The sequence below is a fragment of the Gordionus sp. m RMFG-2023 genome, chromosome 3, assembly GCF_954871325.1.
Source record: "Gordionus sp. m RMFG-2023 chromosome 3, tfGorSpeb1-WG-v2, whole genome shotgun sequence".
Lineage (NCBI taxonomy): Eukaryota > Metazoa > Nematomorpha > Gordioida > Chordodea > Parachordodidae > Gordionus > Gordionus sp. m RMFG-2023.
The window spans coordinates 21,872,105-21,896,086 of NC_088777.1; the positions used below are offsets into that span (position 1 = coordinate 21,872,105).

The following is a 23,982-nucleotide window of genomic DNA, read 5'->3' on the forward strand; positions in this document are numbered from 1 at the left end:
TCAATATTTATTTACATAAATAGTTATTATTACGCTAATTATATTCATTGTTTATTTTCTATTGCTATACTGTAAATTTTTGATTGACTTGTTTTTAACAATAAAGGCCTTAGGGACATCAAAGCCATAAAGGCCGAGATGTCCGGTTATCTCCGGAAATAACTGCGAGAGCAAAACAAAAGTGGGATAAAAAAAAAATTTTTTAATTAAAGTGTATTTAAGGCTATGCATAAGAGGTATAAAAACTAGATTAAAATAAAATATGGAATAACATATTTAACAGATATAAATAAATTTTTTGTAGTTTTAAAACAATATATGGGAAAAAAATTTAGTTTTTTAAAAAAAATGTAGATCAATTTTAATTTGAAATAATTGGCCTATTTGTGCCCTCTCCATCCCTGTTGATTTATGACTAATTACGTCATTGTTTTAGCTACGTGAAGTTGGCCGAACGATTGGAAGCACTAACGAAGAATCATATGTCATTTTTTAGTGCTTCGTTAGTGCTTCAATCAGTATAGTAGCCGAATTTAAGGGAAAAAAGTTATAAACAAAAATAAAAATTTGTGCCAACTTCACGCTTAAAAGTCGATTGGAAGCACTAACGATGAAACTTATATCATTCTTTAGTGCTTCGTTAGTAGAGGTTAGTGCTTTAATCAGTTTTGTAGCCGAATTTAAGAATAAAAAGTTATTAGCAAAAAAATAAAAATAAACAAATAATGGCGACGTGCCAAAACAAAAACTATAGGAGTACTATACATCCGGTTTTCGCCATTATTTAGTGCTTAATTAGTATATTTCCGTAATTTATTTTGTTAACCGTCATATGAAAAAAGTGCAAGCTAAAGAAATTTTTAGAGGTCAAATTTCGGCTAGAAAATTATGAAAGCACTAACGATGAAACTTATATCATTCTTTAGTGCTTCGTTAGTAGAGGTTAGTGCTTTAATCAGTTTTGTAGCCGAATTTAAGAATAAAAAGTTATTCACGAAAAAAACAAAAATAAACAAATAATGACGACGTGCCAAAACAAAAACTATAGGAGTACTAAACATCCGGTTTTCGCCATTATTTAGTGCTTAATTAGTGTATTTAAATTCCGTTATTAATTTTGTTAACCGTCATATGAAAAAATTGTAACACGCTAAAGAAATTTTTAGAGGTCAAATTTCGGCTGGAAAATTATGAAAGCACTAACGATGAAACTTATATCATTCTTTAGTGCTTCGTTAGTAGAGGTTAGTGCTTTAATCAGTTTTGTAGCCGAATTTAAGAATAAAAAGTTATTAGCAAAAAAAATAAAAATAAAAAAATAATGGCGACGTGCCAAAACAAAAACTATAGGAGTAATAAACATCCGGTTTTCACCATTATTTAGTGCTTAATTAGTATATTTAAATTCCGAAATTTATTTTGTTAACCGTCATATGAAAAAATTGTAAAATGCTAAATAAATTTTTAGAGGTCAAATTTCGGCTAGAAAATTATGAAAGCACTAACGATAAAATATATATCCTTCCTTAGGGCTTCCTTAGTAGAGGTTAGTGGTTCAATTACTTTTGTAGCCGAATTTAAGAATAAAAAGTTATTTGCGAAAAAAACAAATAATAGCGACGTGCAAAAACAAAAACTATAGTAGTACTAAACATCCGGTTTTGCCATTATTTAGTGCTTAATTAGTAAATTTGAATTCCATAATTAATTTGGTTAACCGTCTTTATAAAAAATTGTAATATGTTAAAGAAATGTTTAGGAGGTAAAATTATGGCCAGAAAATTATGAAAGCACTAACGATGAAATTTATACACTTCTTTAGGTCCTTAGTAGAGGCTAGTGGTTCAATCACTTTTGTAGCCGAATTTAAGAATAAAAAGATTTTTGCGAAAAAAACAAAAATAAACAAATAATGGCGACGTGCCAAAACAAAAACTATAGTAGTAATAAACATCCGGTTTTGCCATTATTTAGTGCTCAATTAGTAAATTTGAATTCCATAATTAATTTGGTTAACCGTCTTTATAAAAAATTGTAATACGTTAAAGAAATGTTTAGAGGTCAAATTTTGGCCAGAAAATTATGAAAGCACTAACGATGAAATTTATATCCTTCTAGAGGTTAGTGCTTGAATCATTTTTGTAGTCGAATTTAAGAATAAAAAGTTATTTGCGAAAAATAAACAAATAATGGCGACGTGCCAAAACAAAAACTATAGGAGTACTAAACATCCGGTTTTCGCCATAATTTAGTGCTTAATTAGTGTATTTAAATTCCGTTATTAATTTTGTTAACCGTCATATGAAAAAATTGTAAAGTGCTAAAGAAATTTTTAGAGGTCAAATTTTGGCCAGAAAATTTTGAAAGCACTAACAATGAAATTTATATAATTCTTTAGAGCTTCCTTAGTAGAGGTTAGTGCTTCAATCAGTTTAATAGCCTAATTTAAAATAAAAAAGTTATTAACAAAATAAACAAAAAATCTATCAGCTACAAACATTTTATTTTTACCATTATTTAGTACTTATTTTGTAAAATTTAAACCCTAATTAGTTTGATTAAAAACCCCAAGTAATTAAAAAATGCATATTGTAACCAAGTCACAAAATATTATTTCCACTACTGTCTAAATAGGTCCATTGAACCCCATTCTTGTGTAATAATTATATAATTTTTATTATTTTATTGTAACAACTACATTTTTTCTCCAGCATCTATTATTCTGAGGTGTCATTGAATGATATAGTTTAAAACATTCTCAGAAATTTTTTATTCTTAATTCAAATTGTTCTTTTTTACTAAGTTTTATTTTATTCGAAAAATTTACGCATATATTTATTTCTATCATAAATTTTAGTTATATTAGGTTCACAATATTATAAAGTACCCGTCGAACCGTGCTCAGACCTATTTTTTTTAAAATAAATCGGGTTCGGGCCTAATATTTTTTAAAAAGGGCCGGGTAGGGATGGGCCTAGAAATTTTATTAAATATATCTAAATTTATCAATTGTATATTAAATTTTTTTTGTAAAATAAAGATATTTGATTTTATTTATAGAAACTAGACAACATATAACATATGTCTTTTATTTTGAATAATTTTAAAAATTATTTTCTAAATTTAAATAATTTCGGGCATGACCTGGCCGGGTCGGTAAATTTTTTTAAAAAAATTTCTGGTTCGGGCCAGACCGGCAAAACTTTTTTAAAAAAATTTCGGACCGCGCCGGGCTTGAAAAATTAGGCCCGATGCAGATCACTAATACTTATGTAGGAATTCTGAGAGTTCCTGATTCGATAAATTACTGACATATTAATCCTTCAAATTTTCTGACACCTTTCTCGACGCCTAAGAAAATTTTAGACCAAAACATTAAAAAATTATATTCGATTCATAAATTTGACGTTCGTCTTTATTAAAAAATTTTTTTTAAAAAATTATATCAAAATATTTTTTACAATAATTATGGAAAGTTATTTAACTATATAAGAATGTTTCACATTATGGAAATGTGTTACATACTATAAAAATTTACAAGTAATCAAAATTTTTTGAGTAATATAAAAAATTAACCACAGAATTCCCCACATGTGATTAATAAATCAACACTCCGCTGTAAACCATATAATAAATAAAAGCCTAACAGCTGCACACATTACAAACAATCTTGAACCATCAAATTTATCTCAAGTAGATGGTTTAAGACCTGATGGTATGACAACCATACCTTGGGCCCTCGGCAAATCACTCATTGGGACTACACGTGTGTCTCATCATTCCCTTCAAACATAAATTTCAATTTAATAACACAGGCAGAAATTAAAAAGACAAACAAATACAAAAATTTTAAAAACTTCATATTCACTCCAGTAGTGACTTCTACTAACGGGCATTTTTTGCCTTCAACATTTATGTTTTTAAAAAATCTGCGTAATAAAATACGACTATTTACAAATGAACCAAGAGAATTCCTTTTTAATCGACAAAAAATTAAAATAGAAATTTTTAGACACAATTATGGTTCATTTTTGAGGACTCAAGAATTTTATTTTTAATTATATAATTATAAATTATAATTTTTTAATTAGGTTTTACATATTTTATAATTTTATATATTTTCATAATCCTTATTACAATTTTTTTATAAAGACGGTTAACCAAATTAATTACGGAATTTAATTTACTAATTGAGCACTAAATAATGGCAAAACCGGATGTTTATTACTCCTATAGTTTTTGTTTTGGCACGTCGCCATTATTTTTTTATTTTTATTTTTTTTGCTAATAACTTTTTATTCTTAAATTCGGCTACAAAACTGATTAAAGCACTAACCTCTACTAACGAAGCCCTAAAGAAGGATATAAATGTCATCGTTAGTGCTTTCATAATTTTCTGGCCATAATTTTACCTCTAAACATTCCTTTAGCCTATTACAATTTTTTATAAAGACGGTTAACCAAATTAATTACGGAATTCAAATTTGCTAATTAAGCACTAAATAATGGCGAAAACCGGATGTTTAGTACTACTATAGTTTTTGTTTTTGCACGTCGCCATTATTTGTTTTTTTCGCAAATAACTTTTTATTCTTAAATTCGGCTACAAAAGTAATTGAACCACTAACCTCTACTAAGGAAGCCCTAAGAAGGATATAAATTTCATCGTTAGTGCTTTCATAATTTTCTAGCCGAAATTTGACCTCTAAAAATTTCTTTAGGATTTTACAATTTTTTCATATGACGGTTAACAAAATTAATAACGGAATTTAAATACACTAATTAAGCACTAAATAATGGCGAAAACCGGATGTTTAGTACTCCTATGGTTTTTGTTTTGGCAGGTCGCCATTATTTGTTTATTTTTGTTTTTTTCGTGAATAACTTTTTATTCTTAAATTCGGCTACAAAACTGATTAAAGCACTAACCTCTACTAACGAAGCACTAAAGAATGATATAAGTTTCATCGTTAGTGCTTTCATAATTTTCTAGCCGAAATTTGACCTCTAAAAATTTCTTTAACATTTTACAATTTTTTCATATGACGGTTAACAAAATTAATAACGGAATTTAAATACACTAATTAAGCACTAAATAATGGCGAAAACCGGATGTTTAGTACTCCTATAGTTTTTGTTTTGGCACGTCGCCATTATTTGTTTATTTTTGTTTTTTTCGTGAATAACTTTTTATTCTTAAATTCGGCTACGGAACTGATTGAAGTACTAACCTCTACTAACGAGGCACTAAAGAATGATATAAGTTTCATCGTTAGTGCTTCCAAAAGTTCGGCCAATATCACGCTTAAATCGTGACGTCATAATTTTTATTTACCTAATAACTTTTTTTCCATATGGCGGTTAACTAAATTAATAATGGAATTTAAATACATTAATTAAGCACTAAATAATGGCGAAAACCGGATGTTAAGTACTACTCTAGTTTTTGTTTTGGCACGTCGCCAATATTTGTTTATTTTTGTTTTTTTCGTGAATAACTTTTTATCCATAAATTCGGCTACAAAATGGATTGAAGCACTAACCTCTACTAACGAAGCACTAAAGAATGATATAAGTTTCATCGTTAGTGCTTCCAATCGACTTTTAAGCGTGAAGTTGGCACAAATTTTTATTTTTGCTTATAACTTTTTTTCCTTGAATTCGGCTACTATACGGATTGAAGCACTAACAAGCACTAACGAAGCACTAAAAAATGACATATGATTCATCGTTAGTGCTTCCAATCGTTCGGCCAACTTCACGGAGCTCATTGTTTTTACAAAAAATTTCCACAAAATTGTACTTCTTTAATTATATTTTTTTTATAACATTCAAATCAATTCCCAATCCATACAAATTTAATTACAAATAAAATAATCAAAATATTAATTTTTTTACATCAATTAAAGAATTTTGAATCTCTTTGAGCTTTTGTTTTTCATGAGATAAATTTTGATCAGCATTTTTTGTTTTACTTTCCATTTTACTGTCTTCTCTTTTAAGTTCACCCAATTCTCCTTCTAGATGTTCGATGTTATTCCCCTTTTCCTAATTTTGTAATAAAATACAATATATAAAGTCTCCTATTAATTAATTAAAACGTTCAGACAGAAAAAAATATTGAATGCCAGAATCAGAAATGTACCTTTCCTTGATCCAGCATAAAATTGTCCATATTTGGATTAATCGATTTTTAAATATAATATTTTTTAAGGTAAAAAAATTCGATAAAAATAATTGTTCACATCCCCCCCCCCCATGGTGATTCGGAATCCCAATTTTAAACCATTTACTCAGACATAAATTTTGAATAATAAGATTTTACAGAAAATGAATTTTGAGATCAATATACCTACCTTGTATAAAATTTTACCGTGAACTTTTGAAAACAGCTTATTTTAATTTTTCACATAAATTCAAAAATCTATAAAAATAAATGAAGCGATAAATTTTTTGAAATTAATATAATAGGTAGGTAGTAGTGAAATGATATCCGGATAAATCAGATTATTAAAAACTAAAAATCGCCTTAAATATAATATTTATAATTGAGAGATTCCAAATCATCATGGGAAATATCGGATCAGATAGTCGCAAAGACATAATTTCCTAAAGAAAATTATAACTAGTAATTAATCATTATTTTTTTATTTAAAAAAACTTCAAGGATTGGTTATTTTTCGTAAAAATGATTTGAATCTAATTTAATAAACCATTAAATTCGTAAATTTATAAACCTTAAATTTTGATAGCTAAACTTTTTATAAATATGATAAACTTTAAGCTTAATTAAATTTATTTTATATCATTGTCCTTTTATTTATAATATATTAAAATTGATTTTAGAAAGATGAATATTGATAACTTTGAAGATATAAGGTTATCTCAATTAACATACAATTTTAAGAGTTAAAAAAATATATAAAAAGAAGAATTAATTTAGAACGAAAATAAATTAACTAATCCTTTATGCATGATCTGATTTTTCTCACTTTATTTCAAAATTGAACCTTTTTCCAAGCAATTAATCTAAAAAAGATTTGTTAATTTAAATTACTATTATAATGATTACTGATTTTTGTCATTTCATAATTTAAAATTTTGTAGATTAAGTTTTGGCTCTAAATGAGTAATTACAAATAAATTAATTAATATAATTTTTTCATATATTTAAAATAATGGAAAAGATAAAATTACTTTTCCTTTTTTAGTTTTGTTACATAAATTTTAAAAAAAAATTTTTGCTAAATTCTTTTGTATTAAATTTAGAAATAATATACTTCTCTCTAGTGTTGTTATATGACTAGATTTAGTAAGCTACAATATGACTCAAGCTAAGTCTACCAAATTAGTCAACTATTCATATGCCCATTTTGGTTTGAATAATATAACGGATTCTTTAAAAAATATTCAAAGATTTTGATTTTTAATTTCTAAAATAAAAGATATATGGCTACAAATATATCTAATTCATGTTTTTTTTTTAAAAAAATATTCTTGAAAAGTAGAAAATATGGGTGCTAGTCAACGTCGTTTTAGTTTTGCTAGGTTACTCGACTATGACTTTTAGTTGTGATCAGAAGAACTCGATTAATTGTCAACACTATTTTTCACTGTAAATATTTACTAAAACTCTTAATAATTTCTAATATCAAAATAAAGTGTATAATTTCAATTAATTTTTAATTATATTAATTTAATATAAAAGAGTCAATTTTATTTAAAAAGCAGTTTCAATTTAAAAAATTAAATACAAATGTGAACAATATCAAATCAGAAATATATTTTAAAAAATACAAATAAGAATATATTTTAAAAAAAAAATATTAAATTTTATATAGAAAAACATTTAAAAAACTTCAAAAAAAGATTCATATCATCCTAGAGAGGAGTGAATGCTTAGGAAATTAGACTGGCAGATTTCTCATCTGCTGATGAAAATAGAATTCTTTGCTGAGGTCGCCTCTATATTTTTAAAATTAATTTTAACAGGAAGGTCCATTTAATTCCATTATAAAGTTTATAATTTTTGATAAAAAAAGAATTTCTCTGAATTTTATAAAATTTTAAGCAAATGTCACTAAAACTAGCTACATCTGTAAAAAAAATGGAATGCCAAGTTTTTTCTTTTATCAGGGGATACTTAAGTTTTTTTTCTTCTGTAGGTAGCATAAGTAATTATTTGTTTTAATATTATTAAAATATATTTATTATGATATTTTTATAATAATAAAAAATATAAAATAACAAAATTTTAAATTTTACAAAAAATTCTGAGGTTGAATGGTTTAAAAAATATTTTTGGAATATAATACATGTTTAACTGCCTTTAAGTAATTTAGCAATAAAAACTAAAATATATATAAATATGTAAAGAATCTCTACAATAATGAGAATATTATATAAAAACATTTTAAACTATAGTAGGACAATTTATTGTATATTATGCTAAATAAATATTCTTTATCTCGATTTTTACTATGAAGGTGAAAACTTGGCATTCCTATTTTTTTTATATATAATATATAAAGAGATTGGTCTTAACAACGTTTTTCAAATTTTATAAAAATCAGAGAAACTCATTATTACAAGGATTTTAAACTTTAAAATGTATGCAAAAATGAAACGATTTATCAACACTTGCTAGAGCACCAAGCTGTTGCCCATAAAATGTAGGGGAAAATTTGAAAGGGGGTACTTTTTTTTGAAATATTTTTTAGAAAATATTGTACCCCCATTGTTGTAGAGTAGAACCTCAAATTAGTTATTTTTATAATATAAATTATTTTTTTTTATAAAAATGCCAATCAAAAGTTATACAATCTGGATATTGATAATTAATGAGAATATTTATTGTTGAAATACAAAAAAATATTAATTAATAAAATTAAAATATTTGATAAAAAAAATTAAGAAATAAATTGTTTGAAAGATTTAAATCCTATGTTCTAAAATCAAAAATAAAATTCTATAAGGTGCCAACCAAAAATAAAGATTTAGAAATTCCAACCCAAAAAAATTAAGATAATGATGGTGGTAAAATTTTTTTAGAAAATATTGTACCCCCCCCCTCTTCCCCTTGGATATTTGGAGGAAAATTTGTTTTACAAGTCATATATACAAAAAAAATAAAAAAAAGGAAGTGATATAAAAAAATGGATTAAAATATAAACTAGTGATCTGCATTGGGCCTAGTTTTTCAAGCCCAGCCTTGGCCCAAAATTTTTATAAAAAAAATTTTTTTGTCCAGCCTGATCCCAAACAAAAAGTTTCATCGTTAGTGCTTTCAATCGACTTTTAAGCGTGAAGTTGGCACAAATTTTTATTTTTGCTTATAACTTTTTTTCCTTGAATTCGGCTACTATATGGATTGAAGCACTAACAAGCACTAACGAAGCACTAAAAAATGACATATGATTCATCGTTAGTGCTTCCAATCGTTAGGCCAACTTCACGGAGCTCATTGTTTTTACAAAAAATTTCCACAAAATTGTACTTCTTTAATTATATTTTTTTTATAACAATCACGTCAATTCCCAATCCATACAAATTTAATTACAAATAAAATTTTATGCTGGATCAAGGAAAGGTACATTTCTGATTCTGGCATTCAATATTTTTTCCTGTCTGAACGTTTTAATTAATTAATAGGAGACTTTATATATTGTATTTTATTACAAAATTAGGAAAAGAGGAATAACATCGAACATCTAGAAGGAGAATTGGGTGAACTTAAAAGAGAAGACAGTAAAATGGAAAGTAAAACAAAATGCTGATCAAAATTTATCTCATGAAAAACAAAAGCTCAAAGAGATTCAAAATTCTTTAATTGATGTAAAAAAATTAATATTTTGATTATTTTATTTGTAATTAAATTTGTATGGATTGGGAATTGACTTGAATGTTATAAAAAAAATATATTTAAAGAAGTACAAAATTATTTTATGTATTTAAATTATGTAAATTTTAATATTATTTTTTTGTAAAAAAAATGTTCTACAAATAAAAAATATTAGCGCCTTGTTTCTTGTAAGAATTTTAAAATTTATCAATTTATTTGACAAAATGTAATGATATCTATTTAAAAATTTATGCCTGACTTGGTTCCAGCCCAAAATTTATTAAAAAATATCAGGCCCAATTTTTTTTTAAAAAATACCAAGCACATTCAAAACTTATTTGGGCTGGGTGATAATTTGTAGATCTTTAATCCATTTTATATTCCAATCTTTATTTTATAATAATATAAATACCATGAAAAATATTAAATGACTCGATTTTTAAAAATGGCTAGTCTAATTAGCCAAAAAATATTACGCAAGTTTGGAGATTTTGCTTATAGTTGGCAGAGAATTTTGGACAACTATAACAAAATTTCGAGGCTTGTGTACTATTATTTTGACAAAGATCTTAATTTAAAATTGGCTAATTTATTTAACAATGCTAAAAATATGGTTATTAAAATATTCAAAAAGAAATTAATTTTAACAGATATTTTTCAATTATAGTGATGCTACATATGATGTTCCAAAATCAGAAGTATTTGTTAGTATAATATATTGAAAATGGTGAAACGCCTAAGGTTGAAAGATTAATGGATATATATTTTAGTAACCGATAAGGGTTGGAAATTTAGTAAATATTATGTGCAAATTTAGTTCCATGATTCTACCCCTTGAATTCTTAGTTAAGCAAAGCTATGATGATGCTTCAAGCATGAGTGAAAATCGGCTTTGATTTGAGCTGAGGCCCCAAAAGATAGCTTTTTTTGGTGCTATTGTAATCGATTATATTTAATCATTGTTAAATTATGCCAATCGATAAAAGAACTAAGAAATATTTTTGAGATTTTCTACGAGATTCACGTGTATTTTATGGCGTTAAAATATATGCAAAGCTCGAAACATGTCAGGGTGATATACTGACAAAATCGCAATAATTTTTACCTATCAAAAATACTACTGGGTAATATTATCTTTTGTTTAGATTTAAAATGTGTATTTTATATTTATATGATATAATTAAATAAGGCTATTGTAAAAAAAATTTATGATGGCAGTTTTTTTCTTTTCCGTTTTATGGCGATCTCCAGGTTTACCCAGGTAGGTCAGTTTACCCTCTGATTTTTCTTTTCCATTTTTGACGGTCCTTAGCATCAATATTTGTAAGATTCGTGCTTCTCATATCCGCCGCCATAACATTTGTCCACGTCATTTGGGCCTTGCTCTAGGTCTTGATTTTACTACTTCCATCAAGGTGCATCTCTTTACCCAATCATTTGTCATGCAATCCACATGCCCAAACCATTTTAGTTGATTTCGTCGCAATACCACTCCAATAATTTCTATACCCAATTTTGCCCTCAAATTCCTTGCTAGTTTTTCTTTCTCTCAGAGATACCGCACACATCCATCTAATCATCCTCATTTCGTTTCTCTCTAATGTAGCTTCATGCGTGGCTTTCATTGCCCATGTTTCGCCGCAATAAACTAAAAACTCCTCACAAAGCTTTGGTAAACTTTCCCCGGTTTTACACCTTGTCGAGGAGAGTGTGATCCTATTCTAGACCCAGATCACAGGGAACCTTTTAAGCCTCCATTGATGCCAAAAGACGTTGCCAGTCCCCAACAACGATGAGGCTGAAGGTAAAGGATTCTGAAAATCCTGCCATTTCCACCATGGCTAGAATAGAAAAATTTTATTTTATTTTATCAGTTTGTGTTTTGGATAAAATATTGTTGATAACAAGCTTGGCTTGTAGAAAATGGCAAGAGATGTTGAATACGGTTTGCAATAAACTAAATTTAATTGGCAAAAGATTGCCTGATTAATTTGAGAAGTATAATATAAATTATTGTCTTGTATCATCTAGTAATCTTATTAGCAGAGTTGTTAAAGTAGCGAGCTATCTTTTTTGGTAGCTATAGCTAATAGCGCATTATTTTTTTTAAAATCTACTTTTTAAAAATATAAGGAATATAACTATAAACATGAAAATTTAAATATAATATCATAATTAATTATAATTTTTATGATATATTATTTAATTTTGAAATTGAAATACATTTTCAATTTGTAATTCATATTTTGAATTTGTATTATAAACCTAACTCACGTGTAAATTATTTAAAATGTCATCGCAAATGGATATCCAAATCGTTGAAAGTGAGTCAGATGATAATATTAATGAAATGGAAGATACCTGGGAAAATTTTTTTCTTAATAACAATAATAAAATTTCCCATTTCCAAAATATGTAAAATATTTTGATATTAATATAAAAACTAAAACTGGCTACAAATTTATTTGCTTAAAATGTAAAAAAAATATATTTTCAAATCAATCCAGTAGCTATAACCTCAAAAAACACCTGAAGGTAATTGTAATTTTTAAATTCTAATAGTATTTATTTTATAAAAATGTTCATGTCAACAGTTTTAAGGAAATAGAAAAACATCTAAATAATTTTCGTATAGGCGACTCTACATTCAAAAATTAATTCAATTCAAACCACATATTAATAATGCACATGCCAATATTTCTCAGAAACTGGTTGATAAAGTTATTATTGATTTTATAATTGATACAGTTCAGCCAATGTCTTTGATTGATAATCCATCATTTACCATGATGATTAAAACTCTATCTCCTGGTACATAATTTTATGTTGCCAGAAACTAATGAATCAGATAACAGATAACTTTAAAGTGATGAAAAATGCTCTGATACCTATTCATCAGAGATGCTCATAATCTAATTTTGATAACAACAGTGGATGCTGAAGGAGTCCTAAGAAATGAAAATTTTTAAAGTGTATCAAGATTCACTTTTATAAATGTCACACTATATGGAATATGCAAAACAAATCATCTAAAAGTTCAGACATATTTTTAAAAAAATTAGGCAGGTATTTATTAACACTTAACCCATTATGAACTCAATATACCACTCAATTAAATTAATAGCATTTTAAGATTAGAAATGAATTTTCTGGTGATCATGTTAATATATTAACGATGAAGAGTATACTTTTATAAAAATACAGAAGTAATTCTAATTAATAATTATTCAATTTCATATCATTTTAATTTTTTAGGTTATGTAATATGTGGCTCTTTCCCTTGAAATTTTGGAAGGTGAGGATAATATGGAGATATCATGTTCCCACTTTAAATATTCTAATTTTACAGATTAAATAATCTAATCGCCTGCCCCTAATAAACTCTATGTTAAAAGGCATTGAGAGAAGGTAAATAAAATTTAGTTATTCTAGCTTAAAGTTAAAAGCTAAAAATTTATAAAATTTTATGATTAAGATATATTTTAAATACACTATTTCAGTAACTTTTAGATTACTAAACTTATAAAATGATGATATTGTATTAATTGTAATGATTCATCCCAATTTTAAACTAAACTTAACATATATCAATTCAGATGATGCTAAAGATCAATGTAATAAGCTAATCGTAAAGTTGAATAGTCTATACCAAACAAGATGGCCTAGTTACAAGCACAAAAATGACTTCCACTGATAATTTTTTTGAAATAAAAGATAACATAATAGAAAATCACCTCGCGTTTTTTAAATCTAAAAATACTCAAATGTTAATTTTTGATAATCTTACTTATATTAAAATTATGTATATAAAATTAAATACTGCCTTGCCCTCAAGTGCTAGTGTTTGATAGATCATTTAGTAAGGCAAAATTTATACTTTCTGATCATCGATCTAGACTTGGGGATGAGATGATAATATTGAAATGATTTTATTATTAAAATGCAACAAAATAGATAAAAAATGAATATTACTATAAATATTTATTTTATTACATATATTTTTTATAATCAAAACAATCTATATTTAAATATTTATAAATGTTGATTTTTATATTATTTACTATACAATAATTATAAACAAAAAAATAAAACAAATATGTTTCTAAATTTTTTTTATAAAAGGTAGCTTAAAAAGTAGTTAAAGCTACTTTTAAAAAATGCAGCTTCCTTTATTGACAAATAGTGGTAGCGGTAATGCGCTACTTTTAAAAGTAGTGTTTTAACAACTCTGCTTATTAGATACTAAATTTTTGAATGTTTTTTTATGAAGTGTAGATATCTACCTTTTAATTTTGAAGGTTCTAGGCTGGCTTCAAACATTATGATCAAAAATGGAGAGGTATATATACTTTCTTTATTAAATATAATATTTCATTTTTTAAAACAAACTAGTATATTTTATGCTGCACTTGATTTAATAATAATGCAGTTTAATGAAATATTTAATGATGAATTAATAAAATATTTAGATATAATATTTTTCCCAAAGAGAATGACAGAAAATAAATTTCAGATGATATCTGGGAATTTTAGCATTTGAATTCGAGTCAAGAGAGTCTTTCAAAATATTTCTCCTAAAATTGAATTGACTACACTTATAATTTTGACGTTTTTTCCATCCATTGCCTTTGTGGCCAAAACAAATGTTTTTAATAAAAATTCTTTATGTCTTATAATGTTTAAAAAAAACTTAGATTTTATTCATCCGTCCAAATATCAGTGATTATAGACAAGTAATTATTATTGATCATGCTTTTAATCTTAAATTTTATTTCATGGTATATTTTTGGACCTAAAGTATTCATGAGAGTTTTCTGGTTCACAACTTTTTTATATTGTTATCCATATGTAACACCAACATTTATCTCTTGGCCTAGCTTGTAAAATTCTTCACTTTCTGTTACATTTGAAGATTGAAGTTCTTTACAAATAAAATATAACTGACTTTTCTGTAAAAAGTTTAAGCAAAATTTAGCATAAAGTCTAGCGATAAAAAACACCTAAACATAAAAAGAAAATAGATCTAACGAAATGATACCGGATGTTGTTTATAAAATGCGGAAGATTTTTAGTTTTCATAAATTATTCTTTTTTAAAAAAGAACTAAATTAAATAAGAAAATATAATTATAAAATTGCAAATTCATAATTATAAAATTGCAAATTTATATTTATAAAAAAAACAATTTTAGAAATTAAAATTTACGTGATTCATGGGAAATTTATGTTCACGCCCGGGGAAAATTTTGGGAAGGCCCATCACGCCTTGGAATTTAAAATTTATTCACACTCACGCCATGACCCTTCATGGCCCGTGCCCACCTCTAATAAATACTATTATAAATCATTTTATCAATGGAAGAAAATTTATATAAATAATTAAATATTGACAAAATTATAAATTCTTTCATTTTCACTCTCCTAATTTGTTTAAATTATTTATTTTAAAAAATATTTTCAAGATTAACTGCTTTTTTGGAATGGAATATTTTATATAAAGGTAGGTGGGGGCCGGGTATTTTTTTATAGGTGGGGGTAAGAGGAATTTTCCTTCTATCATTCAGAAATTGTAGGGGCTCATGGCCCCAAGGTTAATAATAAATAAAGTATCTAATATCTCTTTAAAAATCCATAGAATTATTAAATTTATTGTACTTTTCCTAATTTTTTTTCTAATTCGTGTATATAAGTATCAAAGCTTAATATCATCAAATCTTTTTTTGCTATATCTGATTTATTACACTGAATTTTAAGCATCACTTCCGATAATTTTGTCTGATATTTTTCAAGAGATTCCTAATGAAACTAAAATATAATTTAATTAAATATTTTGTGAAAACTTGGGCATTCCAATAAATATAGGCTTTATAAATTTTATCAAAATGATCTAAATCTTGTGTAATTTTTTGATAATCAAGATAGGATGCTTTATCCTTATTCAACTTTTCTAACAATGGCATTATTTCTTCTTTAATAACCTTAAATAAATATATGTGTGTAAATAACATAACCATTTTATAATACTTTATGAATTTCTTCTAATTTTGAATCTTTCTTCTCAATAATTTTTAATGCAGAATTCCGTTTAGTATCATATAGCTTAGTTCCAACTGTTTCTTCAATAAGAGATAGTATCTAAATCAAAATTTAATATTAAAAATCAATATTCCTGCATTTTAAGGGATTATTATATAGTTCAAAATAATTAAAATGCATATAAACTTCGATAGCTTTCATATTCAATACTTTGGTAATACGCCCTTGCATAATTAAAAAATGTGGATTATTTACATTTAAATTGACTGAACGAAATAAATCACTAACACGCTGATTTGTTGAATTATACCCATTAATTAAATATTTATTTTTACCACCAGAAATAATCTAAAAACTATATTATATCTTAGCTATTCTTAAAATTCAACCTGTCTAGTAATTATAATTTCTTCCGAGTTGTCATATCCTATTGGGGACTGTGCTTTAAATGAATTATCAAATATTAGACTAACAGTAGCTTTTGTAATTCCAGCTTGACCATTTTTATATATGAGTTCTTGTAAATTGTTTACCCTAACCTTAAAAAGCATATAAGCATTAGAATATTTTCTTTACTTGAGATAAATTAGAAATTCCCAAAACAAAGCATATAGAATCCAGGATATTGGATTTACCACTTCCATTTAATCCTGTTATAGCATTAAATTCTTGATCGAAATTTTTAATCTCCGTTCTTTGGGAATAAGATTTAAAGCCATCAATAATGATTTCTTTGATATACATATTACTAATTGATCAATTTAAAAAATTGCGCGTTACCAAAAAATTAAATATACTCTAATTATATATGACTTGACAAGGCAAATAAACATCTGACATGTATCAATCAATGACTTTATTAAATTTAATATATTAAGTTATAAAATGCATCCTTGAAATTGAGTTTTAAATATCTGATCAAAATTCTGCTGAAGCAAATTTGACTGCGAGAGCCCAGGTATAGAAGCTCCAACAATTATATTCGATGGGATTTTAAAAAATTAGAAAGAAAATATAATTGTATGATATTAGCTAATTTGTATTGATGCAAATGTCGTAGATTAGCTCTAAACGTATATTAATATTATTTAAAGATATTTTTTAAAAAAATGCCTTTCATTTATAATAATAAGAGTATATTATAAACCAAATTGGAGTGTCACCAGCTTGTTATTTTAAACGTCACTTAAAATATATTTTAATGAATCTTCAATACTCTTGTGAAAAAAAATGACGTTAGTACTATGGTTGGGTTTAATAGGCCCCAATTTCATGTATATATTAAGTAATATTCATTATTTTCATTTGATATTTGGATATAAGATAGATCTAACCTCAGAGTTGTACAAAAGATCCTCTATGAAGATTTTTGAGCGAGATCTCAAAAATTTGAGCAGGATTGAAGAAAACAAGTTAATATTTGTGTTTTAAATTACTTTTATTTCTACTTTTAAAAAATCAAATAATAATAATGATGATATGTATACAGTCAAAACCGTTTAATTGCGAAAGCTTGGGACCAAAATATTTAAAAATTTCGCAATTATCCGATTTTTCGCAATTATACGATTAAAATTCAACAATTTATTTATTAAAATCAGTTTGTGTTTTTTATAAAGATATTTATCATCTATATATATTTTAATCATATAAGCCATCAAACTTTGCAATAAATACAATTTTTAATTAATGTAACCAACTATATATTTTAATTTGAATAAGTTATGTAACGAATACAAAAACTAAATTTTAAAAATTTATATTATTTGTTGAAACATATGATCATAGCTTTTTTTTCTTCCCACCAATAATCCTATATTTTTATCGTCAATTCATCAAGTTATTATTTTATAAAAAGTATTCAATTAATTTAAATCAATCAAATAATATTAAGATATCTGAAGCACTTGAAAGTAATGTGATATATTTTGATATATATATTTATATTTTCTCTAGATCTAGACATGATTATAGACAGAAAGGAACAAAGAAAACAAGACTTAATTATAAAAAGATTGTAATTATTTATGTATTAGCGTTGTTGATAAATTATTTTTTATTGAATAAAATTATAATTAAATTTGTTTACTTGATTTTATCTCATTTTTTATTTAAGATATGTAAGAATTAAAGCAAAAAAAGCTTTTGTGAAAGATAATAACATTTTTTCCTTTACAATACCCTTATATTTATTTCCATTAATTTTAACTACTTTTGTCATTTTACCTTCATTAAATTTACTGAAATATAATTTTACACAAATATATTATCACTTTTTAAATTCTAATTTATTATTAAAGCCAAATTTTAAAATATTTTGCCTAAAAAACTGGAAACAATAAGATTAATATAAAAGAATTTAAGTTTATTAAGTGTTTTGTTTTCATTCACATGATATTTGATTTAAAATCCTATGCCTATTCAAATCTTATAAATTCTAATATTATAAATATAAATGTATTAACAGACCATGCTGGAATGAAAGTTTATTAATGCTTTATAACATAAGATTTTATTTGAACTAATTTTATTATACATGTATCACAATTATTATAAAGTAATATAAGATTTAATAAAAATATTTTGTGATAAGAGTTTGGCTAGACTCTGGAGTAAATAATTCTTTTTCCACTATATTCTCTAGCTTTCTTAGTGAATCTTGATCCCTTAGATGTTCATGAGCAGATTCAAGAAAAGTATAATAACCATTAAGAGCCTGATTTTTTGTAATTAAATGATCAGATATCTCTAGGTTCCCTTCATCATTCTCGGAGCTTTCATAACCTTCTATAAAAAATAAGATTAATTAAAATTTTAAGTAATTAAACCTTCCAACTCTAATCTTATCTGATTACAAATATCCTGATCATCTAAAATTCCATGGCAGCTAGCATCATCATCGTGTAACGCATATTCTTCAAATATGGGATCAAATTCATCTTCTTCGTTGTCAGTTAATGCTATATCATCCTCCAATTTCCAATCAAATGCCATAGACTTATCAAAAAATTTAGCTTCAATAAAACACTTTATGATTGTGGTACTTGTCACCTCACCCCATGCAAATTTTATAAGATAGAGGCTATCATAAAGTGTAAATCTTTTATAAAAAGAGGTGGTGTCATTTCCTTCCATCAATGTTATCATTTTTCTCATGATACCCTTTCTATAATGACATTTAAAGGATCTAATTGCACCCATGTCCAAAGGTTGAATTAATGATGTTGTATTTGCTGGTAAAAAAATTAATTAAATTTTCTTCTTTAATGAGGAATCTCATTCTTTAAGAATATCTTCAAAAGTTGAGGTTGTCATCCAGCTGCTTTTATTGGAGTAGTATTTAACTGGTAATTTTTTATTTTTAAAGCACCTAGGGTTTTTAAATTTCCCTACAACATATAACTTTTTATCAGATCCATCCCCATTTATGATAAATAGAACTGTGACCTTTTTCTTGTCTGGTTTGAAGCCCAGTGGTTGAGTTCCACTAAATTCCATTGTGCCCTTTGGTAATGCTAGGTAGTATAGTCCTGTCTCATCACAATTGTAAATATTACTCCTTTGATAATCTTTAATCAGAGATGGGAGTGTATTTCTGCTCCATTCATTTGCATTAATAATATCTGCACTCCCCTTTTCATTGCAAACATTATAAAAATTTATATTCTGTCTTTTCCTAAATCTCTGCAACCAGCTGCTAGTAGGAATGCCTATAATTTATATATATATATATTATAAAAACTTATAATTACCTTCATTGAATGTTTGGCTAAAAAACATAGCTTTTTCTAACATCACTGGCCCATTTAGACTGCAATTTTTACTTCGCATTTGGGTAAACCAAACCAATAAAGCTGCTTCTGTCTTTGGGTAACAACTCATTCTAACTCCTTTAGTTGTAGGATTTTTATTCCTTAGAAATTGTGAGCATAGATTTTCTTTATTCGCTATTAAACGGTAGATTGTCGAGACGTGGCAATTGTAATTTGATGCTAATTGTGTTTTTGATGTAGTGTTTAATTTATCAATTATTTCTTTTTTATGCTTCAGGGTTAATGTTTGGAATGATTTTTTTACCATTTTTATATTAATTTCTGGCGTGGTAATGAATGAATGAATGAATGAATAAATGAATGGAAAAAGGTTAAATAAAAAAAATGATGAATAATTTTTTTCGATAAATTTTTTTATTTTTTCACTTATCCGATTAAATTAACGTTATTGTTATATAAATGGGACCTGAAAAATTTTGTAATTATCCGATATTTCGCAATTAACCGATTCGCAATTATAAATGTAATTTAACATTATACCATAGTAATTATTATCAAAATCGCGGGGTTTTTTCGCATTTAAAAGTTTTTGCACTTAAGCGATATGCAATTAAACGGTTTTGACTGTAACAATCAACTGGTATATAAACTAAACATTTCAATAGATATTCAAATTAATACTCAATTAACATTAAAATAAATTATTTCAACTGATCACAAATTTAAATAAACAACACAATTAACATTCCCCTCTTCGACAAAGTATCAAGTTGCTGCTCGGTGGGCGCATAAGTCTGTTTGAGTCGCGTGAGTTCATACGTTTAGGTTTGTTAAAATTGTTGTACGTTATCATTATCATAAGGAATAATTGATCAAATTTGAATATATGGAATACGGAATAAAATTTTATAATTGAAAAAAAGAATTTGGAATAAAAATTTTGGAAGATGGAATGATAAATATGTAGAATTCCGTAAGAATGATAAATCAAAAAAGATTATTATATAAAATTTCGCGTTTTTTTAAATTTTGCTTTTATATATTTTATTTTAAAAATTTAAGTAGCGTTTTATTTTAATATTTTATTTTAATAATTTAAGTTGTGTTTTAATATTTAATTTATTTTTATTTATTTTCAATCTCCGAGGTTTAAAATATGCAAATAAAATATTATTCATATTTCCCTCTCTTTAAATAAAAAATTTAAATTTCACACCCTAGTTTTAATTTATAAAGTGTTATTTTTAATAAAAATTCTTCATAAGATAATTTTTAGAAAATGATCTCATCACATCATTTAAATACTTATCTAAAATGAAGATGTTACATAACTTGTCTTCAAAAGCTTTATTTCAAAAACATTTTTATCATATTAAGTATTACTTATAAGGGTTATTTAAATCAATCATGTGATTTAAACCTTTTAATTCATGTTTTAATTACATTTTAATATATTTAAAATTAAAGTTTTATCTTCTTGTTTAGGATTTTTAATGGTTTATTTTTAATTATATCTAAAAATTCATCTTTAGGTTTAGTTAATTTACAACAATTGGTCATCATATAAGAAATCAAAAAAATATCAATATTTCACTAAGAAATTAAGTAAATAATTTTTTAAGGCTTTTTATGTGTTCAAATATGTCCATTATTGATTTACATTTAAGTTATTTTAATAAGTAAATTAACAACATGCCTTTATCTCGGCATAAAATTTTAATTTATAATAACTTTTCTTCTTATGTGTATTAGAATAATAAGTAATCATCATTGGTCTCACAATATAGAATTCATAACCTAACGTCCAACTTCCATATCGGTTCTTTCTAGGTTGTCACATTAGATTAGGTGTTGGTCATCATATTCCAGTCCAACATCCAGAGCCAGGACACCCTGAAGAAAGAAGCTTTTTGCATGAAAGAACGTGCTAAGGTTTGATTATTGGTCATCTCAATAAATTAGGTAGTCATCTCAATAGATTAGGTAGTCATCTCAATAGATTAGGCATTGGTCATATCAATAGATTAGGTAGTCATCTCAATAGATTAGGCATTGGTCATATCAATAGATTAGGTAGCCATCTCAATAGGTAGTCATCTCAATAGATTAGGTAGTCATCTCGGTAACAGATTAAATCATGGGGAAATATATTATTTTTTTTTTATTATTTTTTTATAATATTTTTTTTTTATTTATTTTTTTTTAAATTTTTTATTTTTTTTTTTTAGATTGTCTGGATTTTGGTAGAAATTTTTGAATGTTACCTTTTTCTTTCATTAGTGTTGTTAAAAAACTGAGACAAGCCGGCTTAGCCCTAAACTCAGCCAGTTTTTGAGCCGAAAATTAGACTCAGACTCAAGCCGGCTTATTGAGCCGGCTGAGTTGGCTTGCTCGAGTCGGCTCAGGAGTTGGCTCAAGCCGGCTCAGGAGTTGGCTCAAGCCGGCTCAGTAGTTGGCTCAAGCCGGATCAGGAGTTGGCTCAAGCCGGCTCAGGAGTTGGCTCAAGCCATTAGCTCAAGCCGTAGGCTCAAGCCGTTAGCTCAAGCCGAAATTTATTTATTTGTGATTAGTCTTTTTAAACGGCTGATCCAAACCCGCTTCTTAGCTTACTAATGTTGTTAAACGGCTGAGCCAAGCCGGCTTCTTGGCTACCATGCCGGCTTATCCCTAAACTCAGTCAAATTTTGAATCGAAAATTTGTAACTCAAGCCTACTTTTAAGCCAATAATTAATTTATTTGTGATTAGTGTTGTTAAACGGTTGACCCAAGCTGGCTTCTTGGCTTATTAGTGTTGCTAAACGGTTTGGCCGTAATTTGAAGCCTTTCATTGATTTTAAATCAGTGATGTAATAATATTACTGTAAGGTATTGAATGTTTTTCCTAGGACCCTTGCAATTTATTTTACTATCTCACAGCCAATATTATCTTTAGAAATAAAATATTATGTAAAAAAAAATAATAGCATAATTTAGGATTTGATATAGAAAACTGTTTTACGCAGGCGCACCCTACCTAAGTAATAATTACACAAATTTATACAAAATAGATTAACATTTTTTATAAAATAATCATTCCTTAAATAAAATTCTTTATAAAAAATTCTCTATAAAATCATTCTCTGTAAAATAAATCTCTATAAACGACATTCTCTATAATTGTTTTCTCTGTAAAAGTTTCTCTATAATTGTTTTCTCTGTAATGGTTTCTCTGTAATTACGCGATAAATAAATTAAACATAAAATTACAAATAAAAAGAAATTATTATTATTTAAAATAAATTTTATAATGGATTCAACAACAAGTTCCTATTTTTTTTTTATCGTTGAATGAAATTTTTTAAAATTTATATTGTTCCATAAATAAAAAAGGCAAAGTTACATACATCCTGTTTTTTCAATATTTTTTGTACATATTTTATTTTTTAGGTATAAAATATAAATAATTTCTTTTAAATATCCTTTATTGACTCAACATTTTATTTCTTTATTTTTTCATAGAATTTGATGTATAAATATTTATTAAACATTAAGTTGGTTTTTATTAATATTATTAAGTATTGTTTATAAATTTTTAAATGTGGTTTATTTTAATATTAATTATTATATCCGATAGCTGCAGAGCCGTTTGTTGGCCAGTATTTCTTAAAAAATATTTAGATATACATATAGTCCGTGCTTTGTATATTCAGATTTTAGTTTTTTAAATATTATATATTTTAAGAAAATATTAAAAACAAAAAATATCTAAGATTTTTTTTTCTTTAATGCCGCTTCATCTATTTTACTTAAATACTTTTTATGTAATTTATTCAGGTAAAGAATGCATATATTTATTTATTCTAAATATAATAAGAAAGCAGCAGTTATAAACCTGGCAAGGGCAACCCATACATCATTAGTTTATCTCAAGTTAATAAAAATAGGAGGCTGACATGTTTGATATAAATAATTAATTTTCTCCTTTAAAATCATAAACTAATATAATAAATTATATTTATAGTCAACCCTTAGTAATATAGAAAGGGAGGGGGTTGGGAAGAAATTTAAATAAATAAATATTTTTGTAATTAAAATCAAGGGAAAAAAATGAGACAGATATCAGGTCACCCCAATGAAGGATTTTACCTTCGTCAGCAGATTTCGCTGGAAGGAAATCTGCAGGTCCAATTTTATAAATATTCAAGCTTCTCTCAGATGATATGTACCCGCTTTTTTTAAAATACTTTCTCAGTTCTTTTTTATGTATTAAATTTTTTTTTCCAATTCATTTTTTTAATATATATTTTTAATTATGTTGTGTATATTTCTCATTGCGATTTAATATACAAAAAA

At 25.9% G+C, this 23,982-nt stretch overlaps 3 protein-coding genes across 3 annotated transcripts in view; all 3 read right to left on the bottom strand.

Moving 5' to 3' along the window:
- Positions 1 to 16,620, bottom strand: part of LOC135926806 (structural maintenance of chromosomes protein 2-like) — a 44,096-nt gene extending 27,476 nt beyond the window's left edge. Inside the window, exons 1-7 of the mRNA XM_065462736.1 lie at positions 16,453 to 16,620; positions 16,266 to 16,415; positions 16,063 to 16,224; positions 15,865 to 15,975; positions 15,681 to 15,818; positions 15,496 to 15,636; positions 5,899 to 6,048 (exon numbers count right to left, since the gene is read on the bottom strand). Coding sequence (XP_065318808.1) covers positions 5,899 to 6,048; positions 15,496 to 15,636; positions 15,681 to 15,818; positions 15,865 to 15,975; positions 16,063 to 16,224; positions 16,266 to 16,415; positions 16,453 to 16,620 — 1,020 coding nt within the window. The remainder of the gene's footprint in view (positions 1 to 5,898; positions 6,049 to 15,495; positions 15,637 to 15,680; positions 15,819 to 15,864; positions 15,976 to 16,062; positions 16,225 to 16,265; positions 16,416 to 16,452) is intronic.
- A 1,825-nt stretch (positions 16,621 to 18,445) lies between these two features.
- On the bottom strand, positions 18,446 to 19,758 carry LOC135926807 (jerky protein homolog-like). The gene is made up of 3 exons (XM_065462737.1): positions 19,629 to 19,758; positions 18,705 to 19,586; positions 18,446 to 18,663 (listed from the first exon to the last, which is right to left on the bottom strand). The coding sequence occupies exons 2-3, from the start codon at positions 19,075 to 19,077 to the stop codon at positions 18,446 to 18,448; spliced, it is 591 nt and encodes a 196-aa protein (XP_065318809.1). The 5' UTR covers positions 19,078 to 19,586; positions 19,629 to 19,758.
- On the bottom strand, positions 19,153 to 19,956 carry LOC135926808 (tigger transposable element-derived protein 4-like). Its single transcript, XM_065462738.1, has 2 exons — positions 19,629 to 19,956; positions 19,153 to 19,586 (listed from the first exon to the last, which is right to left on the bottom strand). The coding sequence occupies exons 1-2, from the start codon at positions 19,954 to 19,956 to the stop codon at positions 19,153 to 19,155; spliced, it is 762 nt and encodes a 253-aa protein (XP_065318810.1).
- Positions 19,957 to 23,982: the final 4,026 nt, after the last annotated feature.